We start from the raw sequence: 26,781 nt of genomic DNA on the forward strand, positions 1-26,781 counted from the left end.
GGATGTAGGTAGGACTACGGGAGAGGGTGCAGGTAGGACTACAGGAGAGGATGTAGGGTAGGACTATGTAGGGTAGGACTACGGGAGAGGGTGTAGGTAGGACTACGGTAGAGGTTGTAGGTAGGACTACGGGAGAGGGTGTAGGTAGGACTACGGGAGAGGGTGTAGGTAGGACTATGGGAGAGGGTGTAGGTAGGACTACGGGAGAGGATGTAGGTAGGACTACGGGAGAGGATGTAGGGTAGGACTACGGGAGAGGATGTAGGGTAGGACTACGGGAGAGGGTGTAGGTAAGACTACGGGAGAGGATGTAGGTAGGACTACGGGAGAGGGTGTAGGTAGGACTGCGGGAGAGGGTGTAGGTAGGACTACGGGAGAGGATGCAGGTAGGACTACGGGAGAGGGTGTAGGTAGGACTGCGGGAGAGGGTGTAGGTAGGACTACGGGAGAGGGTGTAGGTAGGACTGCGGGAGAGGGTGTAGGTAGGACTACGGGAGAGGGTGTAGGTAGGACTACGGGAGAGGATGCAGGTAGGACTACGGGAGAGGATGCAGGTAGGACTTCGGGAGAGGATGTAGGTAGGACTACGGGAGAGGGTGTAGGTAGGACTACGGGAGAGGGTGTAGGTAGGACTACGGGAGAGGATGCAGGTAGGACTACGGGAGAGGGTGTAGGTAGGACTGCGGGAGAGGGTGTAGGTAGGACTATGGGAGAGGATGCAGGTAGGACTACGGGAGAGGGTGTAGGTAGGACTATGGGAGAGGGTGTAGGTAGGACTATGGTAGCCGGGCTCTTGCTGGACTTTAACTTTGGTTTGCCCGAAATGAATCAGCTTCACAGAGTGACTTGTTCCATGAAACTATTATATGCCAACCTCTCTGAAAACCATTTACTTTGCATTTGAGAGACGTTTCTGCCAGCACTGGATGGATTTCCCTGAGGACACCTCTACTTGCGAGCAGTCTTTGGCATGGGACAGCAACAAGAGTAATGGTAAAATGGCTCGGCTGGTTTTCTTCATAGCCCATGTTGCTACCTGTCTAGAGTACAACACAGCCACAAACATACACAACCTTAAAAGACACTCAGAGTTCAGAATTCTTATGTCGTGATCCTAGTTGAACCATGGGATTCTTTGGAATATCACTCCGTTTACAAAGGAGCGATCAGGGCTGGATTATGGAAGAGCCGAACTCCTAGTTTGTTTGATGAATGCAAGTTTGCATAAAATCTTCAAACCTTCAGAAAAAAATGTGTTCTCTGTAAAACTATTAGAATTTGTTTGCTAGAACAACTTTGCAAACATGCTTGGTCAAAAAGGGACAGATATTTTTCTGGCATTTCCAGCAAAGCAGGATCTCATGGCGGAATTTCCTTCTGCAAAGGGTGCAGTTTTGGCCACCGAGGCCCGATTGGCCGTTGCTCGCGCCCCGTAGCAGTGTACTCAGCTCTGCCTGCTCTGCCTGAATGGAACTATCGGTCGCGTGCTGCACATCAATAAGGCGGATCCTTTGAGGGTCCCAAACACAGTCTTCTTCAAGGCCACTTGGCACGGCCTTCATGCCACAGTTTGGTGGAACCCAGGCTGTGTCGTAACCCTGTGAATGCCAGCTCTTCTGCATTGGGTGGTTGTCCTGGTCAATCCTCTTGACTTTGCCAACATTCACCTTAAGAATGAGGACGACTTTATCAGGTGCAGCTGCCTTAAGCGGGTACCGCTGGGCTTTTGCCTTATCCCGGCTGATATATACCCCTGGACCCAACATTCCATCTGTAGAAGGCACAAACCCGTTAGTGATGATCGATCGGGCGACTTTTACGTATGTTCCATGGTACATGGTGTACGATGTTCCAGCTTGAGGTTCCTCGCCAGCATCAAGGTGATGGTCAGCATCGTAGAAGACCTCCCAGCCATGGAAATCCAGCGACATCCTTTATCCTGTAAAACAATATTTATTTATATTAACTGGACAACAAAATACATAAAACATGTATAGAGGGGAGCAGTTGCCATGTAAGTGCACTCTAATATAAACATGTACTTTTCAAGTTCTTTAGCAATCTGTCCATATAGCTCCAGATTGGGCCACTGCTGCTGCCCGGTACAAACCAATCAGACGATGCCGGTTGGCTTGTCTCCATTTCATTGGTTCTCCATTTCATTGGTCTGCAGCAAGAGCCAATAGATTCCTTACTTTTTAGACTGGTGCCGAGCGCTCCAGTCCTGGTGAGTGAGTAGCGGAGTCATGGAAATGACCTAGTAGAAGTTGTACCTGCAGGCATTGTGACCACTCTCACATCTCCTATAGTTCAGGAGCTATGGAAGGCGGTGATCTGTGCAGAGAGGGCACATTCTGTTGTGAAATCTAAGGCTGCAACACAGGGTTTTAGTTCCTTTAAAAAGGTTCAGCTTTCTAGTGCCCTTGCTCTGAAGAACTAGAAATAGTTAGATTTCCGGTTTGAAACAGGGAAGGGAGGACACTGTGTATCTGTGGAACAAGTCGGTTCGGCAGGATCTAAATCTGAGCTACTTTTCGCCCAGATTATTAGAAGAATCTTGTTATGGAAGAATGTTCTCTGGGGCACATGCTTTATTCATGTATGTTGGGGTTTTCTTTAGTGCTGCTAATGTCGACTCTTAGCAGCGACTCCCTAAGGTGTTGGAAGAATCGTGGACAGAAGCTTGTGAGGCCAGTATTGTAGCTTCCCATCAGGGGTGAGGAGAGAGGTGCTGTCTTGGGTGGGATAAGACACAAGCCTACTTTCCGCCATTCACTCGGATCCACCGACACCGCGTCTTGACTGTGGGTGGCTGGATGACGTGTTGGCAACGGCGGCCCTCCCCTTCTGGGTTCAAACCAAGCAATCTACCCAATTTCTAGTTCTTGCCAGTAAGATGTCCTGGGCCACCCCGAGCACTCGGTGGCGGTCCTCATCGAGCACATCACCATATCCGTCACTGGGGGCTCCATAGGGGACCAGTTCTGGCTGGACCACTGCATGTTAGCCCCGACACACTATTGCTTGGAAAATCAATCACAAGAGGGTTCATCTGAGAAGTTAAACTGTTTTGTACTTCTAATTGTTTTAACAGTAAAATAGGGTGCACTTGTGCTTGAATCTAAAACGTCATATTCTTTGCACAAGGTTGTCTCGCACTAAATACGTTGCTTTTACAAACAGTCATGAGTGTGAGCTTGCACCTCAGAGTATACCTTTTTGTAAATCATATTTAATGATATCATGAGTGGAGTGTGTTGCCGAGCATTTAGGAGTTAAGGAGTGTTTGCCCCCACCGTTGTGGGGGCGGAGCTAGGACACGGCGGGAGGAGGAAGGGAGAAGGGGGTTATGGGAAAGGCACGCTGTAGCGCCAGTTAGATACGCAGATTAGGAGAATAAAGAGTGCCGTATCCGATCTCCTTGTGTGCGCGTCCTTCATTAACACTGGCGATGAGGTTTTCTCCCTGAGCGCACACGGAGTCCTCCGCGGCAATCCGCCACTCCTCCTTTGGCTTTTCGCGAGTCCTCCACGGCAGTCCGCCGCTTCTCCTTTGGCTATCCGCCACCTCATCGCGCCGCGAGCGCGCACATCCGTTTTTGGCTGTCCGCCAATTTTCGCGCCCTGATTGCCCTGGGCCTCCCCAGAGCGCCCACAAGACGTCCGCATTGGCAGTCCGCCAACTTTCACGCTCTGCAGGCCCCGGGCCTCCTCCTCTTACACCCTGGTGTCCCACATGGGCGGAAGCCCTCTTCCTCCTCGCAGTACCTCCATCATCACGCCCTGAAGGCTCCCAAGTTCTCCTCCTCCCATATCTGGACATCTTTTCTACTCCACACCCCTAGAAGGTCAAGAAGGTCGTCGGTGGACCAAAGGTGCCTGCGGGCCCAACACTCGCCCCTGGCACAGCAGCGCAGGAAAGTGGTCGGACGTCTCCTGCGACACCCCACACGCCGGAGGCCGGTGAGTCTGGCCTACCCGTATAAGGAACTCAAATACATATTGTGTCCGGCACCATGAGCACGCCAGCCTCCGTGTCAGGGTCCAACCCAGGGTCGCCTACGCCGGCTCACGTGGTGCAGCCGATTCAATTGCGATTACCGCCCCCTTTCACCATGACCCCACAAGCAACGAAAGGTCCCAGATGGACTGATTGGATGGAAGATTTCCAGCATTACGTCAGGGGATGGGAATTCCCCCAACATCAGAGACATTTTCCTTAATCTGGTGGGGGGCGAGATAAAGACTGTGGTCAAGACTATTCCTGCAGCTGAACAGAACACTTTCAAGGATTTAATAAAGGCCCTCGACAAACTTCTCATCATCGAAGTCAATCGCGACTATGAACGCTACCTTTTCAACAAGTGCACTCAAATGCCACAGGAAACAGTCGACAAATTCATAACCCGTCTGAGAGTGAAAGGTGCAAATTGTCAATTCTACGCATTTTCTCTGGAAGAAGCCATAATATTAAGAGTAATTGAAGGTTGCTTGTCCCCTGCCCTCAAGAAACAGCTCTTAAAGAAACCCCTCTCCATCCAGGAAGTGAGTGAGCTTGCTCGCATACATGAGAGGGTCGATGCCCAGGCAACATCCATGGCCAGCCCAAGCAACCCCAATGTAAGGTTTTCAAACACTAACCTTATGGTGCAGCAATCAACGAGGCAGTTGGGGAGCCCCCTAGGGACCCTGACACCTCCCCTCTCCTGATTAGGAAACAAGTGGTGGTGTAAGGGATCCCAGGGAAACCCTCCTGGGGGAGAAAACCCTGCCGGAACGGAGATGGATCCAATCGTCCTCGGTACGTCGATCTTCAACGTGGGAAGGATTCTACTTGCAGGACTCTGTCTGCTTCTGTATTCTAATTTAAACAAAACAGGGTATGAGCTGGGATATAATCATGGAGAAGACAGACAGAAGTGAGAAAAGAGCAGTACCGAGCGAGTTGGATGGAGGAGGAGTCTCGAGGAGTCTCGGAGGTCGGGAGAGGGAGGCTGGATACGGACACAAGTCTGTAGATATGTAGATAGGTAGGTAAAGAGAAAAGGTAAGCTTAAGGACAAGGATGTAGGTAACATGCACCCTAGCTGCGAACTTACGGAGCGTCTGAGGAGAGAAGCGACGCGCTGAGCTGTGGTTCTGTTGCACCATATCCGGGATCCTTGGAACAGCGCGGTGACGTCAGAGGACGTCTGACTGACGACGGGAACACTGCAACGCTACCCGTAGTAACAGGAGCCATGCTGGGAGAATGAAACAAGGACAAAGTCCGCATTCTCCAGCGCCGCCAAAGGGAGCCGCGGCGCCAGCGAGACATGACAGTATGCCCCCCTCCAAGGGTCCCCCCACCGGGTTTGTCGGGGTGCAACCTATGAAAGCGGCGAACAAGCAAAGGTGCGTGGACAGCAGAGGCTGGTTCCCACGAACGGTCCGCTATAGTATACCCCTTCCAGTGGATCAGATATTGAAGTCGACCATGATGATAACGAGAATCACAAACACCGGAGACTTCGAATTCGGGACCATCTTCGGTTGACACAGGTGGGGGACAGTCCTTAGAACGACCGAATCGATCTGGCACATGGAGCTTGAGTTGGGACACATGAAATACTGGGTGAATTCGTGACCAAGATGGAGGAAGTTGCAATTCAAAGGCTAGAGAGCCCTTCGACCTTAAAACAGTGAAAGGCCCAAAGAATTTAGGGGACAATTTAGATGGAATCAAGTGTCTAGGAAGGAATCTTGCCGAGAGCCAAACCAAATCCCCCGGAGTAATCTTGGGTGATGGTGAACGATGCAAATCCGCAAAGCGTTTGGAGCTTTCCTGAGCTTCTTGCAAAGCAGTCCTGGCCAAAAGATGTCCCTGTTGGATGTCCCCCATAAGGGCGTCGGCATCTGGAAATGCCGAAGATTGGAGAAGAGAGGAAGGAGAACAGGAGGGATGGTATCCATAGGTACAGTGGAATGGACTTGTCTTAATGGATGCATGAGGAGCGTTGTTATAGGCAAACTCTGCCATGGGTAACAGTTCCCTCCAGTTATCTTGAGCCGCAGACACAAAGCAACGCAGGTAGGTTTCCAGGGTTTGATTCAAACGTTCGGTCTGTCCGTTAGTTTGAGGATGGTAGCCTGAACTTAAAGCTCTTTTAATCCCCAAAGCGGAACAGACCTGCTTCCAGTATCGGGAGATATACTGCGAACCTCGATCGGACACTATACTGTCTGGAAGACCATGCTGAGAAAATATGGTATTGATGAAGCGTCTGGCCATTTGTGAGGCAGTTGGTATGGAGGGTAAAGCCAGAAAATGGGCCAATTTGGTAAAATAATCGACCGTTACCATAATGGTGGTACAACCTGTAGACGGAGGCAAGTCGACAATGAAGTCCGTAGAAATCAGTTGCCAGGGACGAGTAGGTATTTGTACCATTGCCAATTTCCCAAAAGGTTTGCTGCGAGGGGTTTTGGCTTGGAGGCAAACCACGCACGATGAAACATAGTTTTTCACGTCCTTACCCAGGGTTTCCCACCAAAAATGCCTTAAAACAAGCTCCCGGGTACTGGCTATACCGCGATGTCCGGCCATGACAGAATCATGACACATATGCAGCACTTCAGTACGGAGTTGGAGAGTAGGGATATAGACTCGATGGTTCTGATAATAGCATCCGTCTTCAAAGGAGAGACCCCACTTTCCCATTTGAAGACTGATAGAATCCTTGATGAGACAGGTTTGGGATGCAATCGAGTGAAGGAAATCTTGGACTACAGTAATAAACGTAGCTCGAGGAAACAATTTTTCGGTCTGAAAACCAGGTTTGCATGATGGATCTCTGCGTGATAATGCATCGGCTTGTAGATTGGTGTTCCCCGGAATGATTGTGAATGTTATGTTGTAGGGAGAAAAGAAATGTGCCCATCTAGCTTGCCGACTGTTACGTGTTTCTGCGTACTGGAGGCTTTTAAGATTTTGATGGTCTGTGCGTACTTCAATAGGATGTTGGGAACCCAATAGGAGATGTCTCCATTCCTGAAATGCTCGTTTTATGGCTAATAGTTCCTTCTCTAATACTGTGTAGTTGATTTCCGAGGGAGAGAAGGTTTTAGAAAGATAGGCCACAGGATATTCTAACCCAAGTGCCTGAGTCTGTTTCAACACGGCTCCCAAGGCGAAGTGAGAGGCGTCTGTTTCTACAATAAAGGGTAGGCTCTGGTCTGGAGTTCGTAATATTGGGGCTGACGTAAAAAGGGTTTTCAAAGTGTCAAAGGCGGACTGAGCTTCTATTGTCCATTCGAAAGTCTTCCCCTTCTTAAGCAGCCTAGTTAGTGGTAGAACAACAGAAGAAAACCCTGCAATAAACTTCCTGTAAAAGTTTGAGAATCCCAGAAAACTTTGGAGTTCTCTGACGGTACGAGGTGGAGACCACTCCAGAATTGCTGTTACTTTGCTGGGATCCATTGATATCCCAGAGGAGGATAGGACGAACCCTAGATAAGTAACTGTAGTCTGATGAAATTTGCACTTTTCTAGTTTACAGAATAGGTGGTTATTCCGTAATCTGTGTAAAACTTGACTCACATGTTGGTGATGTTCCTTTGGGTCCTTGGAGTACACCAGGATGTCATCGAGATATATAACCGTTGTGTGGAGAAGGAGATCAGAAAATATATGGTCGATAAATCTCTGGAAAACAGCAGGAGCATTTGATAAACCAAAGGGCATCACCCGGTACTCGAAATGACCAAAAGGGGTGCGAAAGGCTGTTTTCCACTCATCCCCTTCCCTAATCCTGATGAGGTGATAGGCTCCTCTAAGATCTAGTTTAGTGTAGATGGTGGCTCCCTTTACGGCCTCCAGAATATCAGGGATGAGCGGCATAGGATAACGATCCGGAATGGTGATTTTGTTAAGACCCCGATAATCTATGCAGGGCCTTAATTCGTCTGTGTCCTTCTTCGCTATGAAAAACAATGATGCCCCTGCAGGAGAGATTGATTCCGTTATCAGACCGTTCTTGAGGTTGGTATCCAGATACTGTCTTAAGACCGATTTTTCTTTCTCCGAAAGGATGTACATTTTACCGAAGGGTATGGGTTGTGAAGATACAAGTCGAATCGAACAATCGTCTCTTCTATGAGGCGGAAGGTCCGAGAACTGAGGAGAAGAAAAAATGTCTTGGAACTCCTCATATTCGGGAGGGAGAAGACTGATCTGGTCCACTATTTTATGGGATCTGTCAGGAGGTGAAGGAGGAGTAGAGAACCCTATAGAGCCGACTGCAAGACAGTGTTGAACACAGTGTTCTGACCCCAAGAAAATAGAACCAGCTGACCAATTTATGAAGGGATTGTGTAGCTTTAACCAGGGTAACCCCAAAATAATGGGATAGTGGGCGGCCTTAATAATGTCGAATATGATCTCTTCTCTGTGGGAACCGATAGACATCTTTAAGGCGAACGTTTGTTCCCGTATAGGTCCTGAAACTAGAGGCGTGCCATCCACCCCTTCAACTGGTATGGCAAAGGCTTTGGGAGAGCGAGGTAAATTCTGTGATTTAGCCCACATATCGTCTATGAACAATCCCGCTGCCCCGCAATCTATCAAGGCGGGTACCGTTACTACGGTTCTATCTGGTAAGGAAAGAGAGACCCGTAAAACTACCATGTCCAATGATGGAGGAATCAGGGTTGGAGAGTGGGAATCAGCACCCGTTGCCCCGACCGTTGTTCCCTTTGCGGTTGGGGTCTGGCGTTTCCCGAACGTGATTGCCGTCTAAGAGGAGCAATAGGGCAATCTTGTACTGTATGAGAGGAAGAGCCGCAGTACATACATAGCCCTTGGCTTTTCCTGCGAGCCCGTTCCTCTGGAGTAAGAGGTCCCCGAGTAATCCCCACTTGCATAGGTTCATCTGAATTAGTGGTTTTGGGAACTGAAACTATGTCTGGCCCAAAGCGGTGACTTCTCCCTTTCTTCCTTTCCGCTTGTCGTTCTTGTAGCCGATAGTCTAACTGCATGGTGAGGGAGACCAATTCCGCAAGAGTACTGGGTCTAGAAACCCGCGCGAGTTCGTCTTTTAACTCTTCATGAAGCCCCCTTCTGAACAAAGTTATCAGAGCGTCATCAGCCCACGAGGTGCCGGCCGCCATTTGTTTGAATCGAGTGATGTATTCTAGAATACCTAAGGATCCTTGCTTGATGTCTAGCAGTTTCTCCTGAGTGGAGACATGATACTCTTTTCTTGAAAACATAGCCTTCAGGCTGGCAGTAAAAGCGGGCACTGAATCAAGAATGGCGTTATTAGAAGTTACAATAGGGGTGGCCCAGGCTAGAGCAGGTCCTGTTAGATGGGTAATCATATATCCTACTCTATCTCTATCTGAGGGGAAAAAAGATGTTTTGAATGCAAATTGCACTGTGCATGCGTCCAGAAATTCCCTTAGTGATTGAGGATTCCCGTCATATTTCCCTCCTGGTAATGGACCCGGAGGGATTTCCGAACTTGTGGGAGGCCTCACTAACATTTGCTGTTTCAGATAAGCGTTTTCATGTTTCAAGGCTTGTACCTCATGGGACAAACCTTGTACCACAGTCGTTAACTGCTGCACCTGGTCTAACGCTGCTTGCAGCGTTGTCATAATTAGATTTCTCTTTTACGGGCGTCGCTTGCTGTAAGGTTTTCAAACACTAACCTTATGGTGCAGCAATCAACGAGGCAGTTGGGGAGCCCCCTAGGGACCCTGACACCTCCCCTCTCCTGAATAGGAAACAAGTGGTGGTGTAAGGGATCCCAGGGAAACCCTCCTGGGGGAGAAAACCCTGCCGGAACGGAGATGGATCCAATCGTCCTCGGTACGTCGATCTTCAACGTGGGAAGGATTCTATTTGCAGGACTCTGTCTGCTTCTGTATTCTAATTTAAACAAAACAGGGTATGAGCTGGGATATAATCATGGAGAAGACAGACAGAAGTGAGAAAAGAGCAGTACCGAGCGAGTTGGATGGAGGAGGAGTCTCGAGGAGTCTCGGAGGTCGGGAGAGGGAGGCTGGATACGAACACAAGTCTGTAGATATGTAGATAGGTAGGTAAAGAGAAAAGGTAAGCTTAAGGACAAGGATGTAGGTAACATGCACCCTAGCTGCGAACTTACGGAGCGTCTGAGGAGAGAAGCGACGCGCTGAGCTGTGGTTCTGCTGCACCATATCCGGTATCCTTGGAACAGCGCGGTGACGTCAGAGGACGTCTGACTGAAGACGGGAACACTGCAACGCTACCCGTAGTAACAGGAGCCATGCTGGGAGAATGAAACAAGGACAAAGTCCGCATTCTCCAGCGCCGCCAAAGGGAGCCGCGGCGCCAGCGAGACATGACAATACCGCGATGTCCGGCCATGACAGAATCATGACACATATGCAGCACTTCAGTACGGAGTTGGAGAGTAGGGACATAGACTCGATGGTTCTGATAATAGCATCCGTCTTCAAAGGAGAGACCCCACTTTCCCATTTGAAGACTGATAGAATCCTTGATGAGACAGGTTTGGGATGCAATCGAGTGAAGGAAATCTTGGACTACAGTAATAAACGTAGCTCGAGGAAACAATTTTTCGGTCTGAAAACCAGGTTTGCATGATGGATCTCTGCGTGATAATGCATCGGCTTGTAGATTGGTGTTCCCCGGAATGATTGTGAATGTTATGTTGTAGGGAGAAAAGAAATGTGCCCATCTAGCTTGCCGACTGTTACGTGTTTCTGCGTACTGGAGGCTTTTAAGATTTTGATGGTCCGTGCGTACTTCAATAGGATGTTGGGAACCCAATAGGAGATGTCTCCATTCCTGAAATGCTCGTTTTATGGCTAATAGTTCCTTCTCTAATACTGTGTAGTTGATTTCCGAGGGAGAGAAGGTTTTAGAAAGATAGGCCACAGGATGTTCTAACCCAAGTGCCTGAGTCTGTTTCAACACGGCTCCCAAGGCGAAGTGAGAGGCGTCTGTTTCTACAATAAAGGGTAGGCTCTGGTCTGGAGTTCGTAAGATTGGGGCTGACGTAAAAAGGGTTTTCAAAGTGTCAAAGGCGGACTGAGCTTCTATTGTCCATTCGAAAGTCTTCCCCTTCTTAAGCAGCCTAGTTAGTGGTAGAACAACAGAAGAAAACCCTGCAATAAACTTCCTGTAAAAGTTTGAGAATCCCAGAAAACTTTGGAGTTCTCTGACGGTACGAGGTGGAGACCACTCCAGAATTGCTGTTACTTTGCTGGGATCCATTGAAATCCCAGAGGAGGACAGGACGAACCCTAGATAAGTAACTGTAGTCTGATGAAATTTGCACTTTTCTAGTTTACAGAATAGGTGGTTGTTCCGTAATCTGTGTAAAACTTGACTCACATGTTGGTGATGTTCCTTTGGGTCCTTGGAGTACACCAGGATGTCATCGAGATATATAACCGTTGTGTGGAGAAGGAGATCAGAAAATATATGGTCGATAAATCTCTGGAAAACAGCAGGAGCATTTGATAAACCAAAGGGCATCACCCGGTACTCGAAATGACCAAAAGGGGTGCGAAAGGCTGTTTTCCACTCATCCCCTTCCCTAATCCTGATGAGGTGATAGGCTCCTCTGAGATCTAGTTTAGTGTAGATGGTGGCTCCCTTTACGGCCTCCAGAATATCAGGGATGAGCGGCATAGGATAACGATCCGGAATGGTGATTTTGTTAAGACCCCGATAATCTATGCAGGGCCTTAATTCGTCTGTGTCCTTCTTCGCTATGAAAAACAATGATGCCCCTGCAGGAGAGATTGATTCCGTTATCAGACCGTTCTTGAGGTTGGTATCCAGATACTGTCTTAAGACCGATTTTTCTTTCTCCGAAAGGATGTACATTTTACCGAAGGGTATGGGTTGTGAAGATACAAGTCGAATCGAACAATCGTCTCTTCTATGAGGCGGAAGGTCCGAGAACTGAGGAGAAGAAAAAATGTCTTGGAACTCCTCATATTCGGGAGGGAGAAGACTGATCTGGTCCACTATTTTATGGGATCTGTCAGGAGGTGAAGGAGGAGTAGAGAACCCTATAGAGCCGACTGCAAGACAGTGTTGAACACAGTGTTCTGACCCCAAGAAAATAGAACCAGCTGACCAATTTATGAAGGGATTGTGTAGCTTTAACCAGGGTAACCCCAAAATAATGGGATAGTGGGCGGCCTTAATAATGTCGAATATGATCTCTTCTCTGTGGGAACCGATAGACATCTTTAAGGCGAACGTTTGTTCCCGTATAGGTCCTGAAACTAGAGGCGTGCCATCCACCCCTTCAACTGGTATGGCAAAGGCTTTGGGAGAGCGAGGTAAATTCTGTGATTTAGCCCACATATCGTCTATGAACAATCCCGCTGCACCGCAATCTATCAAGGCGGGTACCGTTACTACGGTTCTATCTGGTAAGGAAAGAGAGACCCGTAAAACTACCATGTCCAATGATGGAGGAATCAGGGTTGGAGAGTGGGAATCAGCACCCGTTGCCCCGACCGTTGTTCCCTTTGCGGTTGGGGTCTGGCGTTTCCCGAACGTGATTGCCGTCTAAGAGGAGCAATAGGGCAATCTTGTACTGTATGAGAGGAAGAGCCGCAGTACATACATAGCCCTTGGCTTTTCCTGCGAGCCCGTTCCTCTGGAGTAAGAGGTCCCCGAGTAATCCCCACTTGCATAGGTTCATCTGAATTAGTGGTTTTGGGAACTGAAACTATGTCTGGCCCAAAGCGGTGACTTCTCCCTTTCTTCCTTTCCGCTTGTCGTTCTTGTAGCCGATAGTCTAACTGCATGGTGAGGGAGACCAATTCCGCAAGAATACTGGGTCTAGAAACCCGCGCGAGTTCGTCTTTTAACTCTTCATGAAGCCCCCTTCTGAACAAAGTTATCAGAGCGTCATCAGCCCACGAGGTGCCGGCCGCCATTTGTTTGAATCGAGTGATGTATTCTAGAATACCTAAGGATCCTTGCTTGATGTCTAGCAGTTTCTCCTGAGTGGAGACATGGTACTCTTTTCTTGAAAACATAGCCTTCAGGCTGGCAGTAAAAGCGGGCACTGAATCAAGAATGGCGTTATTAGAAGTTACAATAGGGGTGGCCCAGGCTAGAGCAGGTCCTGTTAGATGGGTAATCATATATCCTACTCTATCTCTATCTGAGGGGAAAAAAGATGTTTTGAATGCAAATTGCACTGTGCATGCGTCCAGAAATTCCCTTAGTGATTGAGGATTCCCGTCATATTTCCCTCCTGGTAATGGACCCGGAGGGATTTCCGAACTTGTGGGAGGCCTCACTAACATTTGCTGTTTCAGATAAGCGTTTTCATGTTTCAAGGCTTGTACCTCATGGGACAAACCTTGTACCACAGTCGTTAACTGCTGCACCTGGTCTAACGCTGCTTGCAGCGTTGTCATAATTAGATTTCTCTTTTACAGGCGTCGCTTGCTGTAAGGTTTTCAAACACTAACCTTATGGTGCAGCAATCAACGAGGCAGTTGGGGAGCCCCCTAGGGACCCTGACACCTCCCCTCTCCTGATTAGGAAACAAGTGGTGGTGTAAGGGATCCCAGGGAAACCCTCCTGGGGGAGAAAACCCTGCCGGAACGGAGATGGATCCAATCGTCCTCGGTACGTCGATCTTCAACGTGGGAAGGATTCTACTTGCAGGACTCTGTCTGCTTCTGTATTCTAATTTAAACAAAACAGGGTATGAGCTGGGATATAATCATGGAGAAGACAGACAGAAGTGAGAAAAGAGCAGTACCGAGCGAGTTGGATGGAGGAGGAGTCTCGAGGAGTCTCGGAGGTCGGGAGAGGGAGGCTGGATACGGACACAAGTCTGTAGATATGTAGATAGGTAGGTAAAGAGAAAAGGTAAGCTTAAGGACAAGGATGTAGGTAACATGCACCCTAGCTGCGAACTTACGGAGCGTCTGAGGAGAGAAGCGACGCGCTGAGCTGTGGTTCTGTTGCACCATATCCGGGATCCTTGGAACAGCGCGGTGACGTCAGAGGACGTCTGACTGAAGACGGGAACACTGCAACGCTACCCGTAGTAACAGGAGCCATGCTGGGAGAATGAAACAAGGACAAAGTCCGCATTCTCCAGCGCCGCCAAAGGGAGCCGCGGCGCCAGCGAGACATGACACCCAAACATGACGCTGCGGAACTCATCGCAACCATACAACCATCTCGTCCAGGTGACAGGGCGCCTCAGCCATACAGAACTCAAAACATCCAAACACCCCGCTTTCAGAGACAATGCTATCGCTGCGGAATGTCTTTTCCGCACGCAGGATCTTGTCCCGCTCTGTCGCAACGATGCACAAACTGCGGAAGAGAAGGTCATTTCCACTCAGTGTGCAGGGAAGGCATACCATTTCCTACCGTGAGACCCCAAACGCCAGTGAGGACTTTCGTCCGTCCGCCACCTCCTAGACATTTTCAACCCCGATCCTACCAACAGAGCCAAGGACATTGACGATACGTCAGAGCCATTGACGAATACCACATGCCGGGATACCCACCACAGCCAGAGCAGACGGATCGGACCAGATATGTCACCGATGAATATGATCACCCACCAGAAGAATATGGGCCTGAAACGTTCTACCAGGAGATGCAGGGAGCTGCGTATGACATACCGTATGACTCATATGACCAAGATGAGTTTGTCAATCTCATACTCGACACCGAAGAAGCCAGAGAAGCCCCGAAAATCCCCATCAAAATGGGAAATAGACAGTTCCAGTTCATGATTGACTCAGGCGCTACTGTTAACATCATGGGCGAACAGGACTATGCCATGCTACCGAACCCACCTGAACTCCAACAGTCCCGCTCAAGAATATTTCAGTGGGGCGCCACCACCCCCCTACCGACAGTAGGATGTTTCACACAACGCCTTCTCCTGAATGGCCGGAAAGTAGACACTACAATACACATCATCCGGTCACTTGCTAGAAGCCGATGCCTGCTCAGTTATCACACGGCGTCCCGCTTGGGCCTAATTGAAATACATGTGAAGGCAGGAGACTCCATCACAGCAACCTCTGAGAGTATGAACACGAGAGATGCAGTCAACACCGTCGCATGCCACCAGATGCGGAACCTGTTGACGCAAGCTGACATCACAAGAGACTTCCCCAACCTCTGCAGGGGGCTGGGCAAACTCAAGGCCCCTCCCATCCGACTACACATTGACACCTCGGTGAGGCCGGTACCGCAACACCCCCGGAGAGTGGGTTTTCACCTGCAAACGGCAGTATCAGACGCACTCCAACAACTATTGTCTGATGGTATTATTGAACCAGCCACAGGTCCGACACCATGGGTTTCCCCGCTCGTGATTGTACCAAAGGAGGGAGGAAAGATCCGTTTGTGTGTGGACATGAGGGTGGCAAACACGGCCATTCAGCGCGAGAGGCACCCGGGCCCTTGCATCGAGGACATGATCGTGCAACTGAACAACGCCCAGATGTTCTCCAAACTCGACCTCAACCAAGGATACCATCAGCTGGAGCTACATCCGGAATCCAGACCCATCACGACATTCGCGACCCATGACGGCCTATACAGATATAGACGCCTAAATTTCGGCATCTCATCAGCCGCAGAAATATTCCAAGAGGCCATCCGACAGGTGATCAGACCCATCAAAGGCACACTAAATTACAGTGACGACATCCTCGTCTTCGGATCATCACAGGAGGCTCACGACAAGGCTCTGCTCGCTACATGTGCAGCACTCCAAGAAGCGGGCCTCACCCTCAACATTGCAAAATGCCGTTTCAGCAAGACCAAGCTGAAATTTTTCGGACACATTTTCTCCAGCGAGGGAATGCAGCCGGATCCTGATAAGGTTGACACCATCACCAACCTGGAAGAACCGCGACAAGTCGCTGACGTCCTTTCGTTCCTCGGCATGGCCGGCTACTGTGCGCGGTACATACCGCACTACGCGTCCCTCACCGACCCCCTACGGAAACTCCTCCAGAAAGACACAGTGTTTGAGTGGACCCCCGCATGCCTCCAGGCTTTCTCCGACATCAAGCGAGCTTTGATGGAAGCACACCGCCTGGCATACTTCAATCCCGCTTGGCACACTGAAATTGTGGTGGACGCGAGCCCGGTGGGCCTTGGTGCCATCCTAGCCCAAACCAGCGGGGCGGATGTCCACCCGAGACACGTTGTCGCATACGCGAGCAGGGCCCTGTCCACCCTGGAACTGGCTTACTCCCAGGCGGAAAAAGAGAGCTTAGCTGCCGTGTGGGCGTGCGAACATTTCCATGACTTCATCATTGGGAAGAAGTTTACCCTAATAACCGACCACCAAGCGTTGCTCTCATTGTTTGGCAACCCGCACACCAAGATGCCTCCGAGAATTGAGCGGTGGGGAATCCGCCTACAGGAATATGACTATGACATCGTGCATCGCCCCGGGGGTGACCTTAACCCCGCTGACTACCTGTCACGTCACCCAGTGGGGGCCCCACTGACCCGTGGGGGAGACATCGCCTATGTACAGTACATAGCGTCGAACTCGCTACCTCCGGCATTGTCCCTGGAGAGAGTGGCTGCTGCATCCGCTGCCGACCCCACCATGGCACTTGCAATCAGTCTCACATTGTCCAGCAAATGGAGAGACCACCATAGAGCGACGTTGGCACACCCAGGAGCGTGCAAACAAGAAATTGAAAGACTGGCCAGGGTACACAGCGAATTGGCCGTCAAGGACAACGACATCCTCCTCAGAGGGTGCAAAATAGTCATCCCCGCCACGCTCAGGAATGAAGTGGTAAGCACAGCCCATGAGGGCCATAGAGGAGCAGAAAACACTAAGAGGCAGCTGAGGCGCCATGTCTGGTTCCCGTTCCTGGACGCGCCAGTGGAAGAATGGGTAAAAAACTGCCACGCCTGTCAGTGCACAGCCCCCGCGGAACATCCACCCCCGCTCCAACACACACAGATACCCGAACGACCATGGGAACGGGTAGCCATGGACTTCTACGGACCCACGGAAGAGGGTGACTACCTCTTGCTCATAATAGGCGAACACTCACGTTTCCCAATAGTCAAAACGGTCAACACCACCGCATTCCCCCAAGTAGCGGCGGCGATCGAAGAAGTATTCAGCGAGTGGGGGATCCCCAAGATAGTCAAATCCGACAATGGGCCCCCATTCAGTGGCCATGAATTTGGAACACTGGCAGAACACCTAGGATTTGCACATACGAAAATAACTCCTCGCAACCCTCAAGCGAATGGAATGGCTGAACGATTCATGGCATCAATCAAAAAAAACGAGACAAAGAGCAAGAGTGGAAGCGGTCGACCCACACCAGGCGCTGTGCCGACTCCTACGGGACTACAGAAACACCCCTCACGAAGCCACCAATAAGACACCTGCTGAACTCATGTTTCGCTACAAAGTACGAACCCGCATACCGTACAACCCATCTGATGAGGAGCCGCTTGACATGGACGTGCTCCGAAGGGATGCAGAGGTCAAGGAGAGAGCGAGACGAGAGACAGACGCCCGCCGTCATGCAGTGATGCAAGACTTCCACAATTGAGACGAAGTACTCGTCCAGCAACCAACGCCCAGAAAGACAGATCCGCGGTTTGCTCCAAGTCCCATGAGAGTAACCGCAGTAAAAGGCACTATGGTGACAGCCGAGGATCAAAGCAGAGCTGTCACCAGGAACTGTCAGCAATTCAGGCACTACTCCAGACGAGAAGGAACAGAGCCGCTATATCGATCGGCCTCTCCAGAGCCGCGAGAGCCACGGGACGACCTGTGGTTTCCACCAGGAGGAGACCCAGGAGGGACAAGCAGAGAAGAGAGGACCTCGGAACCGCAAGAGGCAGGTGACCAAGAGGAGAGGCCACGGAGAACTGTAAGGAAACCTATGAGACTTGTTGAAGAATGTTAATTTTCGATGTTTGGATATATTGTTCGGGGGTGATGTTGCCGAGCATTTAGGAGTTAAGGAGTGTTTGCCCCCACCGTTGTGGGGGCGGAGCTAGGACACGGCGGGAGGAGGAAGGGAGAAGGGGGTTATGGGAAAGGCGCGCTGTAGCGCCAGTTAGTTACGCAGATTAGGAGAATAAAGAGTGCCGTATCCGATCTCCGTGTGTGCGCGTCCTTCATTAACAGAGTGTGGACCCACTAATTCCGACCCCAAGAAGCTGTGCATCCATGCAGCCTCCAGCCACAAGCCTATATGTTCATTAGGACATTGTGTTGCCGTAAGCATTTCCCACTTGTCTCCAAGGATGGCGTAGAGTCCAGAGGGAGGAGTGCGAGTGCTGCTTTGTCTACTTTAAAGCAGAAAGTGCTGAGCAGGACACAGCACACTGCGAGGATGATGTCTTTTGCTAAGATCTCATGGTGTGGAAACTCAACAGGGAAAGTGTTGATCAGTTCTGTTGTGTGGATGAGAGAAAGAAGCGACATAGACACATATGCTACACAACAGCACAAGTCCCACCACCTTTCTTGAAGTTAGGTGCTACACAAATTGTCATGCTTGTATGAAAAATAGAGACCTTGCTTTTAGTCTACCACTAATTGTAACTATCATTCTCACACAGCTCCATTTTAAAGGCAACAAATATTTAAAAAAAACCTGTGTTCTAGTTTTCTTCCATAAATTAAATCCCTCCAAATGTGGATTATGCCTTCAGCATTAATGCAAAACTACAAAAAAACGTAGGTAAGGTGTAGTTAAGTTACGCAGATGTAATGCAACACAACCCTAGAAATGCAGCAGATGTGGAAAGTCATGACCAGCTTAAATCAGCACATTCCCGTTGATGTCCCCCATGATGCCATGCCCCCCATAATGCCATTGTGTATGTCATCGTGAATCCCTTCTCTTATAACATGTATGTGCTCATGGGCTTTGCACGGGAACGCGCTGCCTTAAGCCAGGCCTGACGTCCCACATCCACTGAATTTCAAGGGTTTTGTTCCATTACACCTGTGCAACATAACTGCACCCTAAGGTTTTTTCAGTGAATTTCAAGGGTTTTGTGATACCATTGTGTTTTACGGGCCACTAGCCATGGCCTTCGACTGTGACCACTGTACATGTCCCCCCAATATATTACTTTTGGACCCACTAGGTGGCACAGCCTTTGGCCCTGCCCACTGTATATTTGAAAACACAACCAGGCCACTAGCCATGAGGCTTGGAAGCCTGAACATCAAGAATTTCCACTAAATACTAACGAGATGAAGAAAGCGCGATGCCGGCATTGAAATATGCGTTAGTAGGGCCTCATGGACAAACCAGTTGGCAGATACGTGACAAGAAGTCAGCATGAATTCCATGAGGTGGAGCCAGAGGATAGACGTTTGTGTGCTCGAAGAGTGTGTGAGCTGTGTAACTCTCGCTCGCTCAGCTGTCAAACACTACTCAAACATCTGCCGCCTCCTAGAGGAACTTGACCTCGATGTCCTCGGTCTCACCGAGACATGGTTCACAGCCAGCTCTGCCACGAGCTTTGACACTCTCCTCCCCAATGGCTACAAGATCCTCTACACACCACTGTCCAACCGCTCTGGTGGGGGTGTAGCCCTAATCTTCCCCTATTCCTGCCTCTGTCATTCCTACGCAGTCCTCCTCCTCTTGAATGCCTCGTCTGCAGGCTCTCTCTCTCCCCTAGCCATTCCCTTGTTGTGGCTATCATCTATCGGCCACCTGGTCAGATCTCCTCCTTCCTCTCTGCGTGGGATGACCTCTCCTCTTCAATCCTGGTCTCGACCACTCAACTGCTCCTTCTCAGAGACTTCAACATCCACCTGGATGCCTCTTGTCATCCCTCTGGGCTCTTTCGCAACCTCTGTAACTCTCTCTCACTCTCTATTCTCCCCTCCAGCCCGACTCACTCTGCAGGGCACACTCTTGATGTCTTGATCTCCTCAGACCTTCCCCTTTCTGTCCCTCTCACCACTCCTCTCTCCTGGACTGATCACTTTCTCCTTTCCTCCCATCTCACCCTCTCTACCCCCCAGGCCAAGCCACCTCCCTCGCTGCCACCCACCTTCTCAGTCATCCGACCCATGAAGCGCATGTCAGTCGAGGGTTTCGCCTCCACTTTCTCACCCCCCCTCGCCCTTTGGCTGACTCTCACTCTGACACAGCCGTTTCCATGTTCCACTCTGTTATATCTGATACTCTAGATGTTCTTGCCCCTTTCATGAGAATCCTCATGAAGCCCAAAGCCAAGTGCAACTCCTGGTACGACTCAGACCTCGTCACCCTTAAACGCAAGTGCAGGGTGGCAGAGAGGAAATGGCGTGCTTCATGTACATCCTCTGACAAACAGGCCTGCCGCCTGCTCCAAAGGCAATACCCGCTCTCGGTCCTCACCAAGAGGAGAGCTCATATCCAAGCCCGCAACAGCTCGGCTGAACTGTTTAAAATCTGCAAGGAACTAGCCGACCCTGCCACAGTCTCTACCTCTCCTGTCCCTTCCCAGGCCCTCTGCACAGCACTGGCTTCTCACTTCATCTCTAAAATTCAGGACATCCTGTCCTCACTCTCCTCCTCTCACCTCCATCCCTGCTCTTTCTCTGGCCCTTCTGCAGCCACCTCTCCTCCCTCCTTCTCTGCCTTCCCCCTGTTCTCCGCTGATGTGGTTTCTAAACAAGTCTGATCTATGAACGTCTGGTCCAAACAAGTTCACCCCTGTTCCTCCAAAATCATGAAAGACAACATCGACTCCTTGGCTCCTGCCCTGGCTGACTTCTGCAACCACTCCTTCGCCACCAGAGTCTTCGCATCCCCCCCGAAGCACTCCCTTGTGCACCCTCTTCTTAAGAAGCCCTCTGCCAACCCCTCCTGCCCAGCTAACTATTGCCCAATCTCCATCAATCCCTTCCTGGGCAAACTCCTTGAAAAGCAGGCCATCTCCCAGCTCAATCTCCACACTGAATCTGTTGGGTGCCCTCATGACCATCAGTCTGTCTTCAGCGCTGCCAGAAGCATGGAAACTGCTCTCCTGAACATCCATGAAGACCTGCTCTCTAACCTTGATTCCATCACCCCCTGTGTCCTCATCTTGCTTGATCTCTCTTCCGCCTTTGACACGGTCAACCATGCCATCCTGCTCAAACGTCTCTGTGATAACCTGGGTATCACCGGTCAGGCCCTGGCTTGGCTGACTTCTTTCCTCTCTGACCGACCCTCCCAGGTCCAACTTGGGTCCTTCCTCTACGCTATATTTTTCTCTACCTGTGGTGTCCCCCAGGGTTCTAACCTCTCTCCCTGGCTGTTCAACCAATACATGGTACTTCTCACCCACCGCATCACCACTCTATCCCATAATTTTCAGTGTTATGCGGACGACACTCAGGCTGCCTTCTACCACCTCCTCCCGGCTCTCATCACTGACTGTCTGTCTGCTCTCCAGGAGTGGTGTTGTCATGATCTCTGCTTCCAAAAGATCAGGACTTGCCCGACTCCCTTGGAAGCAGACCCATAACCCCGGTTCCGAGTGCCAGCCAGTCCCAATTGGGACCTTTTGGACCCTGTCCTGGCGCCAGTGGCACCAGGCTCATAAAGATGCCCAGTCCCAGCGCTGGAAGCGCCGGGCTCATAATGCTTGGGTGGACTTACCTGCAGCAGACCATGCTGCTTACTTACCTGCCAGTTGAACCCCTGATCCTCTTCTGTTTGGGACTACTTTTCCTGTTGGGTGGGGCAGGAGCCACTCCCTAGGTTCAGAACACTGGAACTCTTCTGGAAAGCAGGAACTCTTTTCTTACCTAGGCGTGGCTGTGGAAAGAGACACCTAAGCACTACAGGAGGCTATTTAAACCACACCCGATGGATGAATCTTGCTTTGTGTTATTCTGCATTCTCTGCAGCAGAACGCTCATCGTGTCTTCTGCTTCTGATCCTGGGCCTGGGCCTAAGGGAACAAAGGCTTACCATCCTGGAATCCAGTCTTCAGCAGCACCTGTAAAGACAAAGAAAGAACAGGTTAGCACTACGGTCTTCAGTGGCAGCGCATCTCTTACCTGGTCCATCGGCTGTCACCAACGCCTCGCGCTGCATTCTGGCATCTGAAAGACAAAGGCTTACCTACTCTTCGCATGCTCCGGAGGTCTTCGCACTGCTTTCCGGCATCTGAAAGACAAAAGCTTACCAGCTATACGCTCGCTCCGGAGGCCTTCGGCGCTGCATCCCACATCTGAAAGACAAAAGAAGGTGTGTTTAAAGACATTGGGCAACTTTATTACTCACGTGCCATTACTCCTTCCCACGCCGAATCCAGTGGGTATTCCAGCACCCTTCAGCTTCTCTAAAGCTCCGAACTTGTACCTGCAAGATAAAAAGGGACAGTTAGTGCGCATCGTGAAGCAGGCTACAAGCGCTTACTTACGTGCTTCCAGGCGCTTCTATTCCTCACGCGGGTTCGATCCTCAACTCTCATCAGCCCGCCATCCGCCATCGCCGGAACCCTGCAAAACAAGAGATATCATTACAAAAGACTTTTAAGACATTTGAAGTGCCCAGAACTTACCGTTCGTGCAGTTAACGACGGACAGCAGTCCTCTGAGGTCAAGAGGCCTGCACCCTTATCCAGTGAAGAAACTGGTTACGGCACCCTGCCCCGAGGCAGATGGAGAGCTCGGCGTTCACTTACCTAAGGTGAGGGCATTAACCTTTGGGGTTCTACAGGAGAAGAGAAAGGGAAGAGGAGAGAGGCACCCAATAACCCCAGTTCATTAATCCCATATTTTCTATCTGCAGACATCTTACTCTTCGAGTCAGACATACAGTGCACAGAGGTCCAGCCCAAAGAGCCAACCGAGTGTTACACATCACCTTTGAAGATACGGCATTCACCCAGTCAAGACCGGCGCCTCTGCGGGAATCAGGTGAGCGTTACAGGTGTGTCGCCAATGACCTCTGCCTTAATGCCAGTAAGACCGAGATTCTCTTCCTCGGCACACGCACTCCCTCCTTTCCAGTCTCTCTCTGGCTATTCCTTCTCCTGTTCCCACCTGTGAGGCTAAGAACCTCGGGTCATCTTCAACTCCACACTCTCGTTCTCTCCTCACATCTCTGACGTCTCTAAGAAGTCACACTACCAGCTGCAACTCCTCAGAGGTATTCTTTCTTTCCTCTCCTTCCCCCAGAAGCTCACTGTCTCTAGAGCTCTGGTTCGCTCTAGGCTGGACTACTGCAACAGCCTCTTTCTAAATCTGCCTGCTTCTACTCTCCGTCCTCTGCAACTCATACTGAACAGAACTGCAAGACTTGTTCTTGGCCTAAAGCCCAGGGATCAGATCTCTCCAGGACTGAAACCTCTGCACTGTCAGTGGCTGTGATGATTACGTTCAAAACCATCTGCATTGTACAGAAGGCCTTCTGGGGCCTGTGGCCACAATACCTTCAACTCTATCTTCCTAAATATCTTCCTTCTCGAGCCCTTCGCTCATCCGCCTCCAACTCCCTCAGGGTCAGTCGCTTCTCTAAGCAACACGTTGATGGTAGATCCATTTCTTCAGCTGGGGCCTCCCTCTGGAACAGCCTCCCTGCCTCCCTGATAGATCCATTTCTTCAGCTGGGGCCTCCCTCTGGAACAGCCTCCCTGCCTCCCTGAAACTTAAGGAGAACCTTCTCCGGTTCCGGAAGCACCTCAAAACCTCTCTCTTTGCTTCTGCTTTTTCTCCTCCTCTCCCCTGCTGACCTCCTGGCTGAAACTGTCTTGGTTTCCTGGCCACCCCATGATCTCTGGCCCAGGTCACCTCCCCCGCCAGTCGCACACCTGCACTGCCTTCCTGCCAAATACTGCACTTGGGGACTGTTTTCTGTATCCCCACAGTTCCACTACCAGCACTTACACCTGAAGCCTGCACTTACCCCTGCACTTGCCACCTGCTGGCCTCACTTTTACTATTGTTATTTATTCTCTTATCTCATGTACTGCACTGCCCCCTCCCCTTTCCTCCCTACACTTTTCCCCTTCCTCCTTCCCCCTTCCCATGCACTTGCGCGATCTGAATGACACCCGGCCTAGTAGGATCGTTGTCTGTCCTCCCTCTGTTCCCCCTCCCTTGCCGCGTCGCGCCTTGAAACACTTGTGTATAGGCACATTATAAATGCCATATCAGATCACATCACCACCATTTTCACGAGAGCTGGATCCACAAATGCCATCAGACGAGGTGGAAAAACAAAATGGTGGACACACACTATTGATTTGTGGAGTGGAATGCTGATGTCAAGAGGGAGAAGAGGCCCCATCAGTCAGGCTGAAGATCAAAGGAGGATGCATATTGCAAACAAGAGCAGATCCAAGGGGTGTAAGAGTGAGACCGCAGAGTCTGCATTCGTCAGAATTATGACCATGGAGCCAAAAAGCAGGCAAAACAATCACTGGGCGCAGGCTGCGGTAAGAAGCCAGATGAGCAATTGCCACACAAGGTGCAGAATAAGGAATACATACCGCTGCCACATGAGGTGCAATAAAACAGAGCGAGGCACATGCCCAAGGGGGTGGTGGGATACAAAGAAGAGCACTTGTCCCAGGAGGTGCAGAAGAGGTGAGACAAGCATTTGTCACATGAGGAGGTGCTGGGATACCGAGAGGACCACTTGCCCCAGGAGGTGCAGAAAAGGCGAGACTAGGTGCTAAGAAGCGAAAACCAGCACTGTGAGTGAGTGCTGTATGAAGCGCTGAGATGCCAAGACATGAATTGAAGTTAGGAAGTGTCACACGGGTGACAGGGATCAGACGAAGTCTAAATCCCACAGAACCTAGACTCGTATCGAGGGACTCATCATAGGATGGCAAAATAGCAGAATGGGGAAAAGATAAGGGTACACATCTCAAGAATGTGGGTTGGTAAATGGTCCCAAGTGTCCCTAACCTTGGGAGAAGAGGGGATATTTGTATTCTCCTTAGAAGACCCTCTTGGCCAATTTAGGGTGTGGTCTTTTTCCCAATCCACGGCCTCCTGGTTACCACTCTCTTCCTTATGCCTGGATTTAATGGTTTCTCACACAGTCTCTCTCTGTGCCAGTCTCCTGGGATTAAGGGTTTCTCGCACAGTCTCTCCCTGTGCCAGTCTCCTGGGATTAAGGGCTTCTCATACAGTCTCGGTGTCAGTCTCATGGGATTAAGGGTTTCTCGCACAGTCTCTCCCTGTGCCAGTCTCTTTGGATTAAGGGTTTCTCGCACAGTCTCTCCCTGTGCCAGTCTCTTGGGATTAAGGGTTTCTCGCACAGTCTCTCTCTCTGTGCCAGTCTCATGGGATTAAGGGTTCCTCACACAGTCCCTCTGTTGCCAGTCTCCTGGGATTAAGGGTTTCTCACACAGTCTCTCTCTGTGTCAGTCTCATGGGACTAAGGGTTTCTCGCACAGTCTCTCCCTGTGCCAGTCTCTTGGGATTAAGGGTTTCTCGCACAGTCTCTCCCTGTGCCAGTCTGCTGGGATTAAGGGTTTCTCACACAGTCTCTCTCTGTGTGCCAGTCTCATGGGATTAAGGGTTCCTCACACAGTCCCTCTGTTGCCAGTCTCCTGGGATTAAGGGTTTCTCACACAGTCTCTCTCTGTGTCAGTCTCATGGGATTAAGGGTTTCTCGCACAGTCTCTCCCTGTGCCAGTCTCTTGGGATTAAGGGTTTCTCGCACAGTCTCTCCCTGTGCCAGTCTGCTGGGATTAAGGGTTCCTCACACAGTCCCTCTGTTGCCAGTCTCCTGGGATTAAGTGTTTCTCACACAGTCTCTCTCTGTGTCAGTCTCATGGGATTAAGGGTTTCTCGCACAGTCTCTCTCTCTGTGCCAGTCTCATGGGATTAAGGGTTCCTCACACAGTCCCTCTGTTGCCAGTCTCCTGGGTTTCAGGGTTTCTGGCACAGTCTCTCTCAGTGCCAGTCTCCTGGGATTAAGGGTTTCCAGCAGAGTCTCTCTCTCTGCCAGTCTCCTGGGATTAAGGGTTTCTCACGCAGTCTCTCTCTGTGCCAGTCTCCTAGGATCAAGGGTTTCTCGCACAGTCTCTCTCTGTGCCAGTCTCATGGGATTAAGGGTTTTTCGCACAGTCCCTCTCTGTGCCAGTCTCCTGGGATTAAGGGTTTCTCGCATAGTCTCTCCCTGTGCCAGTCTCCTGAGATTAAGGGTTTCTCACAGTCTCTCTGTGCCAGTCTCCTGGGTTTAAGGGTTTCTCGCACAGTCCCTCTCTGTGCCAGTCTCTCTCTCTGTACCAGTCTCCTGGGATTAAGGGTTTCTCGCACAGTCTCTCCCTGTGCCAGTCTCCTGGGATTAAGGGTTTCTCACACAGTCTCTCTCTGCGCCAGTCTCCTGGGATTAAGGGTTTCTCACACAGTCTCTCTCTGCGCCAGTCTCCTGGGATCAAGGGTTTCTCACACAGTCTCTCCCTGTGCCAGTCTCCTGGGATGAAGGGTTTCTCGCACAGTCTCTCCCTGTGCCGGGTGCTTTAAGTGGGCCGGGGCCTGCCGGGGCCGGGCCCCGGCAGTCTCCAGAAAGTGGGGCTGAGCCGGGGCCCAGCCGGGGCCCCCCGTCCCACACAACATTGGCGGGATGCATTATCCCGCCGCGGCCGCAGCCGCGACGGGAGATGCGCCCGTCATTATGTCGGCCAAGCTGACAGAAGTGCCAGCCAGCCACAGCGAGGCTGAGGCTGGCGGCACTTCTGTCAGTGTAACTCCCTTTGATGACCCCTCATCAGGGTCATCAGAGGAAGTTACTGTCCCTTTCTTTTCCCTCCCCAGGT

General features: G+C 50.6%; 1 protein-coding gene across 1 annotated transcript in view; it reads right to left on the minus strand.

Annotated features, from left to right (window-relative positions):
* Nucleotides 1–1,139: 1,139 nt before the first annotated feature.
* Nucleotides 1,140–26,781, minus strand: part of LOC138487610 (uncharacterized) — a 39,346-nt gene continuing 13,704 nt past the window's right edge. Inside the window, exon 2 of the mRNA XM_069614084.1 lies at nucleotides 1,140–1,939. Within this exon, the coding sequence (XP_069470185.1) occupies nucleotides 1,272–1,931 (660 nt within the window). The 5' untranslated portion in view covers nucleotides 1,932–1,939 and the 3' untranslated portion in view covers nucleotides 1,140–1,271. The remainder of the gene's footprint in view (nucleotides 1,940–26,781) is intronic.

This window comes from Ambystoma mexicanum, chromosome 9, assembly GCF_040938575.1.
Source record: "Ambystoma mexicanum isolate Mex_15411 chromosome 9, UKY_AmexF1_1, whole genome shotgun sequence".
NCBI lineage: Eukaryota > Metazoa > Chordata > Amphibia > Caudata > Ambystomatidae > Ambystoma > Ambystoma mexicanum.